The 14,149-nt window shown below is 35.7% G+C and overlaps 1 protein-coding gene across 3 annotated transcripts in view; it reads left to right on the plus strand.

Annotated features, from left to right (window-relative positions):
• The first annotated feature begins 7,622 nt into the window (after nucleotides 1–7,622).
• The window catches only part of LOC123685719 (solute carrier family 12 member 6), a 58,491-nt gene continuing 51,964 nt past the window's right edge, over nucleotides 7,623–14,149 (plus strand). The window contains exon 1 of one of the 3 annotated variants that reach the window (XM_045625542.1): nucleotides 7,623–7,943. In XM_045625542.1, the coding sequence (XP_045481498.1) occupies nucleotides 7,802–7,943 (142 nt within the window). In that variant the 5' untranslated portion in view covers nucleotides 7,623–7,801. Of the gene's footprint in view, nucleotides 7,944–8,766; nucleotides 8,807–14,149 lie in introns of those variants that run through there. The other 2 variants (XM_045625544.1, XM_045625550.1) reach the window with 2 other exon arrangements.

Genomic DNA, 14,149 nt, shown 5'->3' on the forward strand with positions numbered 1-14,149 from the left:
AACAACTTAAAAATGACTTTATTTTAGCCAAGCAAACTCAGGCTGCAACTTCTTCTGGACGTAAGCTACACCCTTGAAACCTCAGTATGTTTTAGAGCGTAACGTGAAGTTTGAAAAACGTCTTTATTTGAGAGGTCTGTGACGAATAATTCAGGAGATATAACGATTTTTAGAGACAAATTCAATTTTTTCCCAAATTTCGAGTTCAAATTTCCTCGAAACCGTGAGCTCTACGAAGAATCGGTGAGCGGTGCCAGAATTGACGATCTCTGATTAGCCGAATTTCGATCTCACCTGAAAAATTTTTTGTCGAAAGATTTACGTAAAATTTTCCATACCTAACCCTTAGAAAATTAAAAAAAAATAAAAGTTCCTTCATGGGAGTATTGTATCATTTTATTGATTGATTCGACTATGTAGATCAGGAAAATGCTTGCAGTTGGGCGATCAGTACATTATTCCAGAAATTATAGGTAAAAATCTGAAATTTTCGAAAAAAAATTTTAATAATATTCTCGAGGCTTCAACATCTCCTGGACGTAAGCTACGCCCTCGAAACCTCAGTATGTTTTAGAGCGTGACTTTAAGTTTGAAAAACGTCCTATTTGAGGGGTCTGTGACGAATAATTCAGGAGATATAATGATTTTTAGAGGCAATCGATACTGAGCCGAAATAAGATACACGGTGGGCCACTGAAAACGAGCTGACAGCTATTAAAGCCAGAAAATTATTCTTCTTCTACTTAAAAATGATTTTATCTTAGCCAAGCAAACTCAGGCTGCAACTTCTCCTGGACGTAAGCTACGCCCTTGAAACCTCAGTATGTTTTAGAGCGTAACGTGAAGTTTGAAAAACGTCTTTATTTGAGAGGTCTGTGACGAATAATTCAGGAGATATAACGATTTTTAGAGACAAATTCAATTTTTTCCCAAATTTCGAGTTCAAATTTCCTCGAAACCGTGAGCTCTACGAAGAATCGGTGAGCGGTGCCAGAATTGACGATCTCTGATTAGCCGAATTTCGATCTCACCTGAAAAATTTTTTGTCGAAAGATTTACGTAAAATTTTCCATACCTAACCCTTAGAAAATTAAAAAAAAATAAAAGTTCCTTCATGGGAGTATTGTATCATTTTATTGATTGATTCGACTATGTAGATCAGGAAAATGCTTGCAGTTGGGCGATCAGTACATTATTCCAGAAATTATAGGTAAAAATCTGAAATTTTCGAAAAAAAATTTTAATAATATTCTCGAGGCTTCAACATCTCCTGGACGTAAGCTACGCCCTCGAAACCTCAGTATGTTTTAGAGTGTGACTTTAAGTTTGAAAAACGTCCTATTTGGGGGGTCTGTGACGAATAATTCAGGAGATATAATGATTTTTAGAGGCAATCGATACTGAGCCGAAATAAGATACACGGTGGGCCACTGAAAACGAGCTGACAGCTATTAAAGCCAGAAAATTATTCTTCTTCTACTTAAAAATGATTTTATCTTAGCCAAGCAAACTTAGGCTGCAACTTCTCCTGGACGTAAGCTACGCCCTTGAAACCTCAGTATGTTTTAGAGCGTACCTTGAAGTTTGAAAAACGTCTTTATTTGAGGGGTCTGTGACGAATAATTCAGGAGATATAACGATTTTTAGAGACAAATTCAATTTTTCCCCAAATGTCGAGTTCAAATTTCCTCGAAACCGTGAGCTCTACGACGAATCGGTGAGCGGTGCCAGAATTGACGATCTCTGATTAGCCGAATTTCGATCTCACCTGAAAAATTTTTTGTCCAAAAATTTTCGTAAAATTTTCCATACCTTAGAAAATTGAAGACAAATAAAAGTTCCTTCATGGGAATATTGTATCATTTTATTGATTGATTCGACTGTGTAGATCACGAAAATGCTTGCAGTTGGCTGATCAGTACATTATTTCTGAAATTATATGTAAAAATTTGAAATTTTAAAAAAAAAAAAAACTTGACAATATTGAAATTAACCACAAAAATGGAGGAAAATTTGCAGTAGGTAACAATTCATCAAACTTAAGCACTTTTGGGTATTCGTGAAGCACCTTCTCGGTCGGCAATAATGAATCTAGTGGAAAAATTCCAGCTGTTGAGACAAGTAAGTGATGTGAAGAATAGAAATCATGTGTGTCACTCAAGAACAACTTTAAATTTTGCTACTGTTGCCTGTAGTGTTGACAAAAACCCAGGTTTGTCGATTCCTTGTCAATCATGGGAATAAGACATTCCACAAACAACATTATACATTTGCATTAAAGCTTGAGTCTCAAGGCATTTAAAGTTCAGCTAACCCAAGAACTTAACCTTGAAACCTTGTATCTTCTTTAATTGTGTCCTTGAAATGCATCAAAATCCGAATTTTCATAAAAAAAATCATATTCAGTGATGAGGCCCATTTTCTCCTCGGAGGCTAACTTAATAAGCTGACTTATGGCATTTGGGGCTCGGAAAGTCCAAGATTGATTGCCTCTCCATCCTCAAAATGTCATTGTTTGGTGTGATTTTGGGCTGTTGGTATGATTGGACCTTACTTATTCGAAAATGAGGCTTGTGCAACTGTTACGGTGAATGGTTTCTGCTACATAGCTTATGATTCATTATTTTTTACAACCGTAATTGTGCTAATTGGTCATAGAAAATTTCATGGAAAAGATATGCTGCAGGCGACCATTTAGCTGAAATTGTTTTCCATCTTCAATGACATACCTTTCTCTTTACAATTTAATAAACATCTATTAATTTCCCTTATACTATACTGTTTTTTGTTTTTAATATCAACATGAAAGCTCTTATTAGAAAACCCTTCATGTTTCATCAACATGAACATAATTCAAATATGTTCATTAATATTAATTACAAGATTCCTTGAAAACGTTTGGTTCAATTTAGAATTTCATTCGAATTCGTTCAGCAGCTCGAGTTCACGCGAAATATGCAATTTTGAATGCAGAATTTCTTCATAGTTTGATATATAAAAAGGCATATATTGAAAGCTGGGTATGTACCGTTAAAACGCAGATTGATTGAAATTAAGTGAATATCTCACGAAGCTTGGGTCATCCAGGGTAGGTTTCAAGGGATGAACGGAGTGGACTTCAAGTCCAAACTAGAATCTCAGTATCTAACGGGTGTTTTTTTTCGAGGTTTATAACTTTAAGTTGGCATTACTATTCAAGATAGTGACCGATTTAACGGCTGTCAAGTGACTTATACTCAGTTTGGTTTGGCAATTTATCATGAATAGACTCACGCCTGAACAACGCTTGCAAATAGTGCAATTTTATTTCGAAAATAATGGTTCTGTGCGGAATACGTATCTCGCACTACGTCCATTTTATTTTGTTTAGCGATGAAGCGCATTTCTGGTTGAATGGCTACGTCAACAAACAAAACTGCCGCATTTGGAGTGAAGCTAATCCTCAAGTGTATGTCGAAAAACCGTTAAATCCAGAAAAACTGACTGTTTGGTGCGCTTTATGGGCTGGTGGAATCATTGGTCCGTACTTCTTCAAAATCGATGATGGCCAGAACGTTACAGTCAATGGTGATCGGTATAGAGCCATGATTACTAACTTTTTCATTCCTGAATTGAACAACCATGATGTCCAGGAGCTGTGGTTACAACAAGACGGCGCAACATGTCACACAGCTTGTACCACAATCGATTTATTGAAAGACCCGTTTGGTGACCGCCTAATTTCACGTTTTGGACCTGTGAATTGACCTCCAAGATCTTGTGATTTAACACCGCTAGACTACTTTCTGTGGGGCTATGAAAAGTCATTGGTCTATGCGGATAAGCCACAAACCCTTGACAATTTGGAAGACAACATTCGCCTTGTTATTGCCGATATAAGGCCACAAATGTTGGAAAAAGTCATCGAAAATTGGACGTCCAGATTGGACTACATCCGAGCCAGCCGTGGCGGTCATATGCCAGAAATCATATTTAAAATGTAATGCCACAAGATTATCTTGCGGATGAATAAAATTCATGTCAATCGAATAATCCATCGTTGTTTTATTGCAATTTAAAATTCTATAGCTCTAAAAAAAAACACCCTTTACTTGTGCAGGAGGTCCCATTGTGATTTCAGGAGCAAAAGTAATTATTTCTCTACATATTTTTTTTAGTTTTACATTTTTGTTTAATTGACAGTGTTGAGCGAGATATATTTGTGTTATTGACAGTGTTGAGTGAGATATTTTTGTTTGGTTCAATAATTTTAGAACAGGACTGTGTAAATAGCACTTTTGTGAAGTTATTGTTGTCATTACTGTGAATTTTTGTGTTAAATGGAAACCCTGGGGACAGTTGAAACATTTCATATGCGTTTGATTGAAACTATTTCATTATTTAATTCTGTTGTTGTAGATGCGAAGGTTATGTTTTGTTTTTTATGTTTTCTATCCTGACGCTCCCAGGCCTCTGTGTGACTTTTTTCTTTGAGGCCACGTGAAAGATAAGGTATACCTATGTCAATACTCCTCAATCGATACGAAAAAAAAAAAAAATCTTATTCGTGAAGTTATCGAGGAGATACATCTTCAAATATGCGAATTGCTCATGGAAAATTTCAGAAAAAGGATATGGTTCTGCAACAGTAGCCATGGCGACCATTTGGCTGGTATCATCTTCCATCGTTTCCTCTTTACAATGGAATGAACATGCTTTGATTTCTTTCAAAAGTCAAAATATACTCTTTTTTATCAAAGTGATACCTTTCATGTTGATCGAGTCAACTGAACCATGAAAAGTCAAGCAAAATATCGAAAAATGAATAACGAACGTATGAATTCAATGCTTTTCTTGATTATTTTTGTTCCAACATGAAAGGTAGGTACCTATTTTTTGTTATTTTCGACCCACAGTACTTTTTATGTTCATATTCACTGTTGTGTATGCATGTTCTAGATAATTGATGAACAACTATGAATGCCATTTGATTTTTCAACTTGTTTTCTGTGTGTATGCTCAAGCATTATACAGAAATATCCTTTGATTAGCTCAAATTGACTGACCGGTACCTTTCATCTGTTTTGTCGTATACAATTAAGAGTTCCCGGAATAACCAAATGAGATTCTCTTCAATATGTATATATGTAATTGCATTTCCCTATTCCTTCCAGATTTGATTTTCCCGACTTCGAATCATATGAAGAATGATAGGGACAGGTGGGAGAGATAGCTTGGATAGGGGTTGGTGAAAGAGATTGGCATCTTCAAACACTCAAAGTGAGTTATTACATTCAATTCAGGTGATTCGAAATGAATTGAATTTTTTCAATGTCAGAACCTTACATCTTAGGTACCTGTATCTAGATCTGAAATGATAGCATAAATGGGTAATATGCTAATAGATTACCAGATCTAAGATTCTTTTTGAGCGCTCTTTCACCGAACAGATTGCTCTATCATTGCGTCACAATATCTGCAATTTTCGAAATGGACTCAAAAGATAAAATTCGTGTTATTGATGATTAGAATAAATATGGATTAATGAAGTGCAGAATATAGATGCGAATATGCAGATTTAAATAAAAAATATTAAAGGTTTTATCGGCCTATTTATAATAAATTCACAGATTTCCACTATTAAACTTCACAATGACATGATGTAATGAATTGTCAAATATAAATTTACGCCTATGATTTCCTACTGTTTTATCGTGTAACAAAAATTTACTTTCGAAAGATAGGTGTCTGACCATTAGTTTGTTAGAAATTGCGTTGTGAGTGTAGCTACTTTTGTTATTTGAAACAAGAAGAAAAAAAAATTTCGTGAGCTGATAAAATATTGCTTTGTGTAGGGAAAAATACAGTTGAAGCAAAATCTTGGCTTGATGAAGAGTTTCCGGGGTCTCTACCAGAAAAATCAATCATCATTGATTGGTATGCTAAGTTTAAACGTGGTGAAAAGAGCACCGAAGACGGCGAACGCAGTGGACGCCCAAAAGAGGCTGTCACCGACGAAAAAATCAAAAAAGTCCACAAAATAATTTTGAATGACCGTAAAGTGAAATTGATCGAGATAGCAGACATTGTGAATATATCATCTGAACGTGTACATAATATCATTCACGAATATTTGTACATGATGAGAAAGCTGTGTGCAAAATAGGTACCCGCGAGCTCACAATCGATCAAAAGCAACAACGTGTTAATGATTCTGAGCAGTGTTTGAAGCTGTTTAAGTGCAATAAACCTAAATTTTTGCGATGATATGTGACGATGGATGAAACATGGCTCCATCATTTCACTCCGTAGTCCAATCTACAATCAGCTGAGTGGACTACACACGATCAACCGAATCCAAAACGAGGAAAAACACAACAGTCAGCTGGCAAGGTTATGGAATCAGTATTCTGGAATGCGCAAGGTATAATATTCATTGATTACCTCCAAAAGGACCAGACCATCAACAGCGATTACTATATAGCGTTATTGGATCATTCAAAGGATGAAATCGTTAAAAAACGGACCCATTTGAAAAAAAGGTGCTGTATCATCAAGACAATACGCCGTGTCACATATCAATGAAAACAATGGCAAAATTGCATTAGTTGGGCTTCGAATTGCTTCTGCATCCACCGTATTCGCCAGATCTGTACCCCAGCGATTTTTTCCTGTTCTCAGACCTCAAAAGAATGCTCACTAGAACGAAATTTAGCGCCAATGAAGAATTAATCGCCAAAACTGATGCCTATTTTGAAGCGAAAGACAAATCGTACTACGAAAATGGTATCTAAATGTTGGAAGATCGCTATAATCGCTTTATTGCCCTCGAAGGCAACTATGTTGAATAATAAAATCGAATTTTGCCAAAAAAATGTGTTTTACTACGGTATACCGGGGACTTTTCAATTGGCCTGTTACAAATCTCCAAAACTGCTTCGTTACTGAAAAACAGAGTGTTTTGTAACTATTGACCAAAATTCAATCGGCCATATTATAAACAGATCAGCCGATTCGATTGAAATTTGGAACATGAATTGAACTGAAAGTTTCCAACATGTAGCCTTTCGAGTGAAATCAATATCAGAACCGGAATGTTATTTTCTTCCATGTTAAATTCTCGTTAGGATACTCACTCTATTTAATGATTATCAAAAAACTAATCTAAGCAAAAAAATCCTAAAGTAACTTTTCACTAGCTTGCGATTCTGAAATTATTATACAGGGTGAGTAATCCTCACTAGAACTCAACATGGAAGAAAAATAATATTCCGGTCCTGATATTGGTTTCGTTCAAAGGGCTTTTAGCTTAATTCACGTTCCAAATTTAAGCGAAATCGAATAATCAGTAACGAAGCGGTTTTGTAGAATTATATACAGCATTATGCAATTGTATTGGCAGTGTCCCTATAACTCCATATACGTTTTGTCGGTTTCTTCTCCCCGGACACCCTGTATATACAGTCGAAATACAGAGGGGAGACGCCGTGACGTGGGGATTGTATAAAAAGTTGCAGCGTTTTTCAGCGTTTGGGAAAGGCAAACCTTCTTACACATAGAGGGCAGGATATGTATCGATTAAATAATGTTTCGTCAATATCGCCACCTTTCCACTCACTGGAGAAACACAAAGATAGAACGACATCTCGTAGATTAGATGTGTGCGCGCCTGAACTGCAAACTGTTGACATTTTTACAGTTTGGTCTTTTATTAAGTTGGTACCCTTTCGAGCAAATTTTCAAAATTTGAAATTCGATGCCGTCTTAGGAACCAAAAGGAACACGCCAAACGTTAAATTATTCCGGTTTCTGACGGTAGAAAATGCCCGAGAGATTTAAAATAACTAAATCACAAGACAAGAACAATATTTACGGCAATTTTAGCGATTCTGGAGTTTTGTTAGAAGAAGATGCAGCGAGAGAAAAGTTACTGCCATCACATACTTTGGGAACTATAGTTGAAGGTTGGTTTTCATTTAGTTGATAGTATGTTTTGCTTTTGTATATGTTATACTAATAACGTAGTAGTAACTTTTTGTTTTACAACTAACACTTGTGCAATGTACATTGTTTAATGTTTAGATTGTTCACATGTAAGGTGCATAGTTGCATCTATCAGCTTGGCCAATAAATCTATAAAACCACTAAACCGCATTTTATCGACTGAAGCGATGTAGTTCAGGGTCAACGTAGGCAGGTTTGGATGTATCTTTTATATTTTCTGGCATTCAGGTGAAATAGTAGAATATGCATTAAAAATCCGAGGTATTTTTTTATCACAAAACCGTTAAAATTCTGCAATTCCACGTTTTTATTTCGATTGGAATGAAAACCGGTTCACAATCCATTCGAATAATTCAGTTGAGATAATAGATATAGGTAGGTATACTTTGTCACGTCATTTTTTAGAGACTGCCAGTTGTTTGAAGGGGTGGATTATCACGATATGTACAGGGGTTGAAATAAGGCTTGTTCACGGACGTGCTGTATCCCCTAAATATGATGAAGTGGATCTCGGGGGAGAAGACAAACTTTCCTTTCTCTGTTCTCAAAGAGCCTTAATTTTTGATATTTAGCAATCAGAAAAAATCGAGCAAGCAGTTAGATGAATTAGAAAATCACGTACATATTTATCTTAATCGAAAAAATACTTGAATAGGATAAACGTAATATTTATGTTTGTCAAGGGGATCTGAGAGAAGGAAATAGCTTTTTATCACAATTAAAGCCCTATCATATATATGCCGCTCTGTTTCCTATATATGTCAATTGAATTATCTCTTCCCTGCAGTGCGAAACAGTCAAAATGTTATTCGTTGTTAGCTCTGTAAGTACACCTACATGTATAAATAATTCTTGAATCGTTCATCAATTATGCTAGAAATTTATTTGCGTCATAAGTTTTATTTCAGTTTTACTTAAAATTCTGCGTAAACATTTCTCGTTTATATTTTGATGGTCAAATAATATTCCATCATGATTATTCGACAACAAGAAATATTATTCTGATATATTCTGATGAATAAATAAATAAATGAATTCCCCGTGTGTGTTTCTACCATTGAATGAGCATTAACTAGATCGAAGACGATGTTTTTCAAGATGAACGTATATAAAATATTCAACTATTCGGCGAGATATCTACAATTTTTTTAAATTTCAATAAGTGGGAGGCTAACTAGAGTTTTCGGTATTTGGTTGCTGAATGATTTCAATGTAGCAAATCAATCGAAGGTTTTCTTATGGAACAAATAAATAATACTGATTATTATTTTGAACTTCTTCCTGCTCAAGAATCTTATTTAGGAATTCAATGGAAGAAAATTGAAGCACGAAATTGAAAAAATTGTTCAGGTAGGTTAGTTATAGTTTCTGCTTTTTGGTTGGGTAATATATTATGAATATCAGGAATTAAGGAGTATTAGGACTAGACAATAGTATCGGAATAGGGTACTTATGGCCCGATGCTATTTTTGTAATTTAAATTGATTCTTATTTAGCGAAATTTCATTTACATACAACAAAATACGAAATTTTTAAATGAAAACGAACTTTTTTCTATTGAGTTTCATCAACCTGATTTCCAAACTAGGAAGATCAATGCGAAATAGCATCTTACCTATATGATTCTCGTGTGGAACATTATGCTCTCTTGAGATAAGTTTCAATAGTTAACCTATCGAAAAAAAAAGAAATAACACCCCCAGAAATTTTGATAATTTACGTTTCGAAATGTACAGTGTGTCCCATTTTCGATATTCACTGAAAGCATCTCGAAAACTTTAAAACTTAGAGAAAAAGTTTTCAATCTTCTCGATCTCTTTATTCGAAATAATAAGATATCAGAAAGCAGATCAAAGATATCTCGATTCGTTCTCGAGTTACAGTGTGTTTCTGAAAAATGAATATAGGGAAGAGTTGGTGTTTCTTAAATGGTACATCCTATATTTTTCAATGCATTTCGATTTTTCAGAAGTGTTTTCAAGTTTTTAGACTTCAGTTTATTTATGGGACACCTTATATAGAAATATTTTTCATTTATATAGGGTCATACATGCATAGCTGCAATACGCGAATACTTAAAAGGGTTTCACATAATTACAAATGTTTATTTTGGGGAATAGTAAACAGTAAGCATTCAGCAGCATAAGTGATAATAAAATTATTGAAACGAATTGTTTTTTTTTTGGTTCTTCTCAAACAATGAGTCATGTTATGTAAATATTCCTATCTGTAAAACAATTCGCTTCAATGAATAGACTGGTTGGCTGTGGTTGACTTGAAATCTTATTGCATTATCAGAATTATTGAACGAGACATGAAGAAAATGTGTTCAACGTACAGGAATTCAAATTAGAACCATATCTGGCTTGTTATCAATGATATTGGATGCCTCTTATATCAATAGTTTCTAATATCATGGGCTCATATAATGTTATTCATATGAAGAATAATTGAATCATTAATATTGTATTGGTCTGGAATGCTCTTCAATTTTTCAATGAGCATTCCATTAAGAGCAAGAGATGGAATAAAAGCAAATGATTGTATTGACAATAGAAAATTGAATTCGATTTGAATATCAAAGCCGATATAATTAAAATATATATCGAACAATTAGTTTGTGAAATAACTATATAGGCTGATGGCCCTCATCTTTTTGGAATTCTCACAATTTCCCATCGTCTTTCATCATCAACAATATAACACGTCACTCAATATGGCTCACATATGGTACCACTAGTGCCATATTCGGTGCCATAACATCTTTTTTTCTTCCAAGCTTCAAAGTATGCTTGTCAAAATTTCAGGATAAATAGTTATATCTGGATCGAGATATTGAATGTTACATTTCTTGTTGTTTGAAAAACGGATAAAAACGAGTTTTATGTATTTTAGGGGGAAACTAACAGATCATTTCAAAAGTCCTCAGTCTACCATAGTAAAACACATTTTTTGGCAAAATTTAATTATAACTGGTGTTTTTTTTCGAGGTATATAACTATAAGTTGGTATTACTGTTCAAGATGGCGACCGATTTAACAGCTGTCAAGTGATTTATTCTCAGTTTGGTTTGGCAATTCATCATGAATAGACTCACGCCAGAACAACGCTAGCAAATAGTGCAATTTTGTTTCGAAAATAATGATTATGTGCGGAATACCTATCGCGCACTACGTCCATTTTATTTTGTTCAGCGATGAAGCGCACTTCTGGTTGAATGGCTACGTCAACAAACAAAACTGCCGCATTTGGAGTGAAGCTTATCCTCAAGTGTATGTCGAAACACCGTTACATCTAGAAAAACTGATTGTTTGGTGCGCTTTATGGGCTGGAGGAATCATTGGTCAGTACTTCTTCAAAAACGATGATGGCCAGAACGTTACAGTCAATGGTGATCGGTATAGAGCTATGATTACTAATTTTTTCATTCCTGAATTGAACAACCATGATGTCCAGGAGATGTGGTTCCAACAAGACGACGCAACATGTCACACAGCTCGTGCAACAATCGATTTATTGAAAGACACCTTTGGTGACCGCCTAATTTCACGTTTTGGACCTGTGAATTGGCCTCCAAGATCTTGTGATTTAACACCGCTAGAGTACCTTCTGTGGGTCTATGTAAAGTCATTGGTATATGTGGATAAGCCACAAACCCTTGACCATTTGGAAGACAACATTCGCCGTCATGGGCGCCCGCAGAAATTTTTCTCAGGGGGGGCAAAATGAAGATTATGGAAAAACGATAATTCCTTTTTTTTGTATTGCTTCTTTATTAGTACTGGAGGAATGAGCCGCCATTTGTATATAAAGCATAATATTTTTAGGAGACTAATTGCAATCGTCATCGGCAATTTCCTTTCGAAAAATTTTCGAATATCCATATTTCCAAGGGTAAATCTATCATAAAAACATAAACATAAGTGAAAATGACTCTCAACAAAAAAAAAAAAGGAACGGAGCAGTCTTTGGGCACTGCCGAAAGGCGCCTAACTGAAAAATCAGCTTTGTAATTATTTATAGAACTTATCTATAATAACGTAATATGAAGTCACATACATTAAAAATACTCTCTAAACACACTCTCAACAGTCTCAACGTGGTTTGTCTAGAATAGGAATACAAATGAAAAAATTCTATATTTATCCCCTTCATTCCTACTTCTTCTCGAGAAAAAAAATATCTTGATTGGAGAATGGACAATTATAATTGAAATATGAAAGAAGCCGCATGAAGAAACCCACATCAAAGAAAGCGCCTAAAAAGAAGCCGCCCATAAAACGATCATCTGGTGACGTTCAAAGAAAATGCCGATTGCCGACACGCATATATATAATATGAATTTATAAACAAATTGACACGCATGCAGTGCTTTCGGTTCCATGATTTTTCTTCACCCAAGAAGTGCTCAACGCGCCTAAAAAAGTTTTCGATTAAAAAAATACCTCTGCCGATTATTGTTATATGTATAGTATGTAATTACATTGAAAACCGGAAAATTGTTTCAATCCATTACTTTCCTTGTTTCCCTTTGGATTGAGAAAATAATATTGAGGGTGACGAGGGTCTTGTGCTGAAAAATGAGGCAATCAAAATCTCAGGGGGGGCCATGGCCCCCCCTGGCCCCCCCCTGCGGGCGCCCATGTTCGCCGTGTTATTGCCGATATACGGCCACAAATGTTGGAAAAAGTCATCGAAAATTGGACGTCCAGATTGGACTACATCCGAGCCAGCCGTGGCGGTCATATGCCAGAAATCATATTTGAAATGTAATGCCACAGAATTATCCTGCGGATAAATAAAATTCATGTCAATCGAATAATCCATCGTTGTTTTATTGCAATTTAAAGTTCTATAACTCTAAAAAAAACACCCTATATTATTCAACATAGTTGCCTTCGAGGGCGATACAGCGATTATAGGGATCTTCCAATTTTTCGATACCATTTTTGTTGTACGATTTGTCTTTCGCTTCAAAATAGGCCTCAGGTTTGGCGATTACTTCTTCATTGGCGCTAAATTTCTTTCTAGCGAGCATTCTTTTGAGGTCTGAGAACGGGAAAATGTCGCTGGGGCCAGATCTGGCGAATATGGTGGATGGAGAAGCAATTCAAAGCCTTATTCATTCAATGTTGCCATTGTTTTCATTGATTTGTGACACGGCGCATTGTCTTGATGAAACAGCACCTTTTTTTTCTTGAAATGGGGCCGTTTTTCAACGATTTCATCCTTTAAACGATACAATAACGCTATATAATGATCGTTGTTGATGGTCTGGCTCTTTTAGGGGTAATCAATGAATATTATACCTTGCGCATCCCAGAATACTATTCCATAACCTTGGCAACTGACTGTTTTGGGTTTTTCCTCGCTTTGGATTCGGTTCATCGTGTGCAGTCCACTCAGCTGACTGTCGATTGGACTCCGGAGTGAAATGATAGAGCCATGTTTCATCCATTGTCACATATCGACCCAAAAATTCAGGTGTTTTGCACTTAAACATCTTCAAACACTGCTCAGAATCATCAACACGTTGTTGCTTTGGATCGAGAGTGTACCAGGGTTCTCATTTGGGACCTCTCCTTTTCATTTCATGTATCAAAGATACCTGCAGATGTTTTTCTCACGTGAACTTCAAAAGTCAAATATTTCCCAGAAGTTTCAGAAGGTTCTCATTCGGGACAACTACTTTTCATTTCATTAATCAATAATATCTGCAGACTTTCTCCTCACGTGGAACTTCGAAATTCAAATATTGACCAGAAGTTTCAAATTTTGTTTCCTGAAATACTCGTCCTTGAATGTTAACAAGAACAAACACATAACATACACAAAAAATATCAATATCGTAAGCACCTCACTATCCTAGAATGGCTCGATTCTAGAGAGAGTGAAAAGTGAAAGTAGTTACGAACCTGGGATTATACCTGGATTAGAAGTTTTCGTTTGAACACAACATAGTTGATGTCGTTTCCAGAGGTTTCAGAATGCTCGGCTCAGAATTTCGCGTGCATTTTGCAATTGCGGGATTTTCGATGCGGGATTCGATATTAAAATGGCATATTAGACAATAGAAGCGCAAACGTCTTTTGGAACGCCCCAGAAAGCAATAAACCACTCATGAGTTACGATCGAAGAAGCAACACTAGTTCCTACTGAAACTACA

This window comes from Harmonia axyridis, chromosome X (genome assembly GCF_914767665.1).
Source record: "Harmonia axyridis chromosome X, icHarAxyr1.1, whole genome shotgun sequence".
Taxonomy (NCBI): Eukaryota; Metazoa; Arthropoda; class Insecta; order Coleoptera; family Coccinellidae; genus Harmonia; species Harmonia axyridis.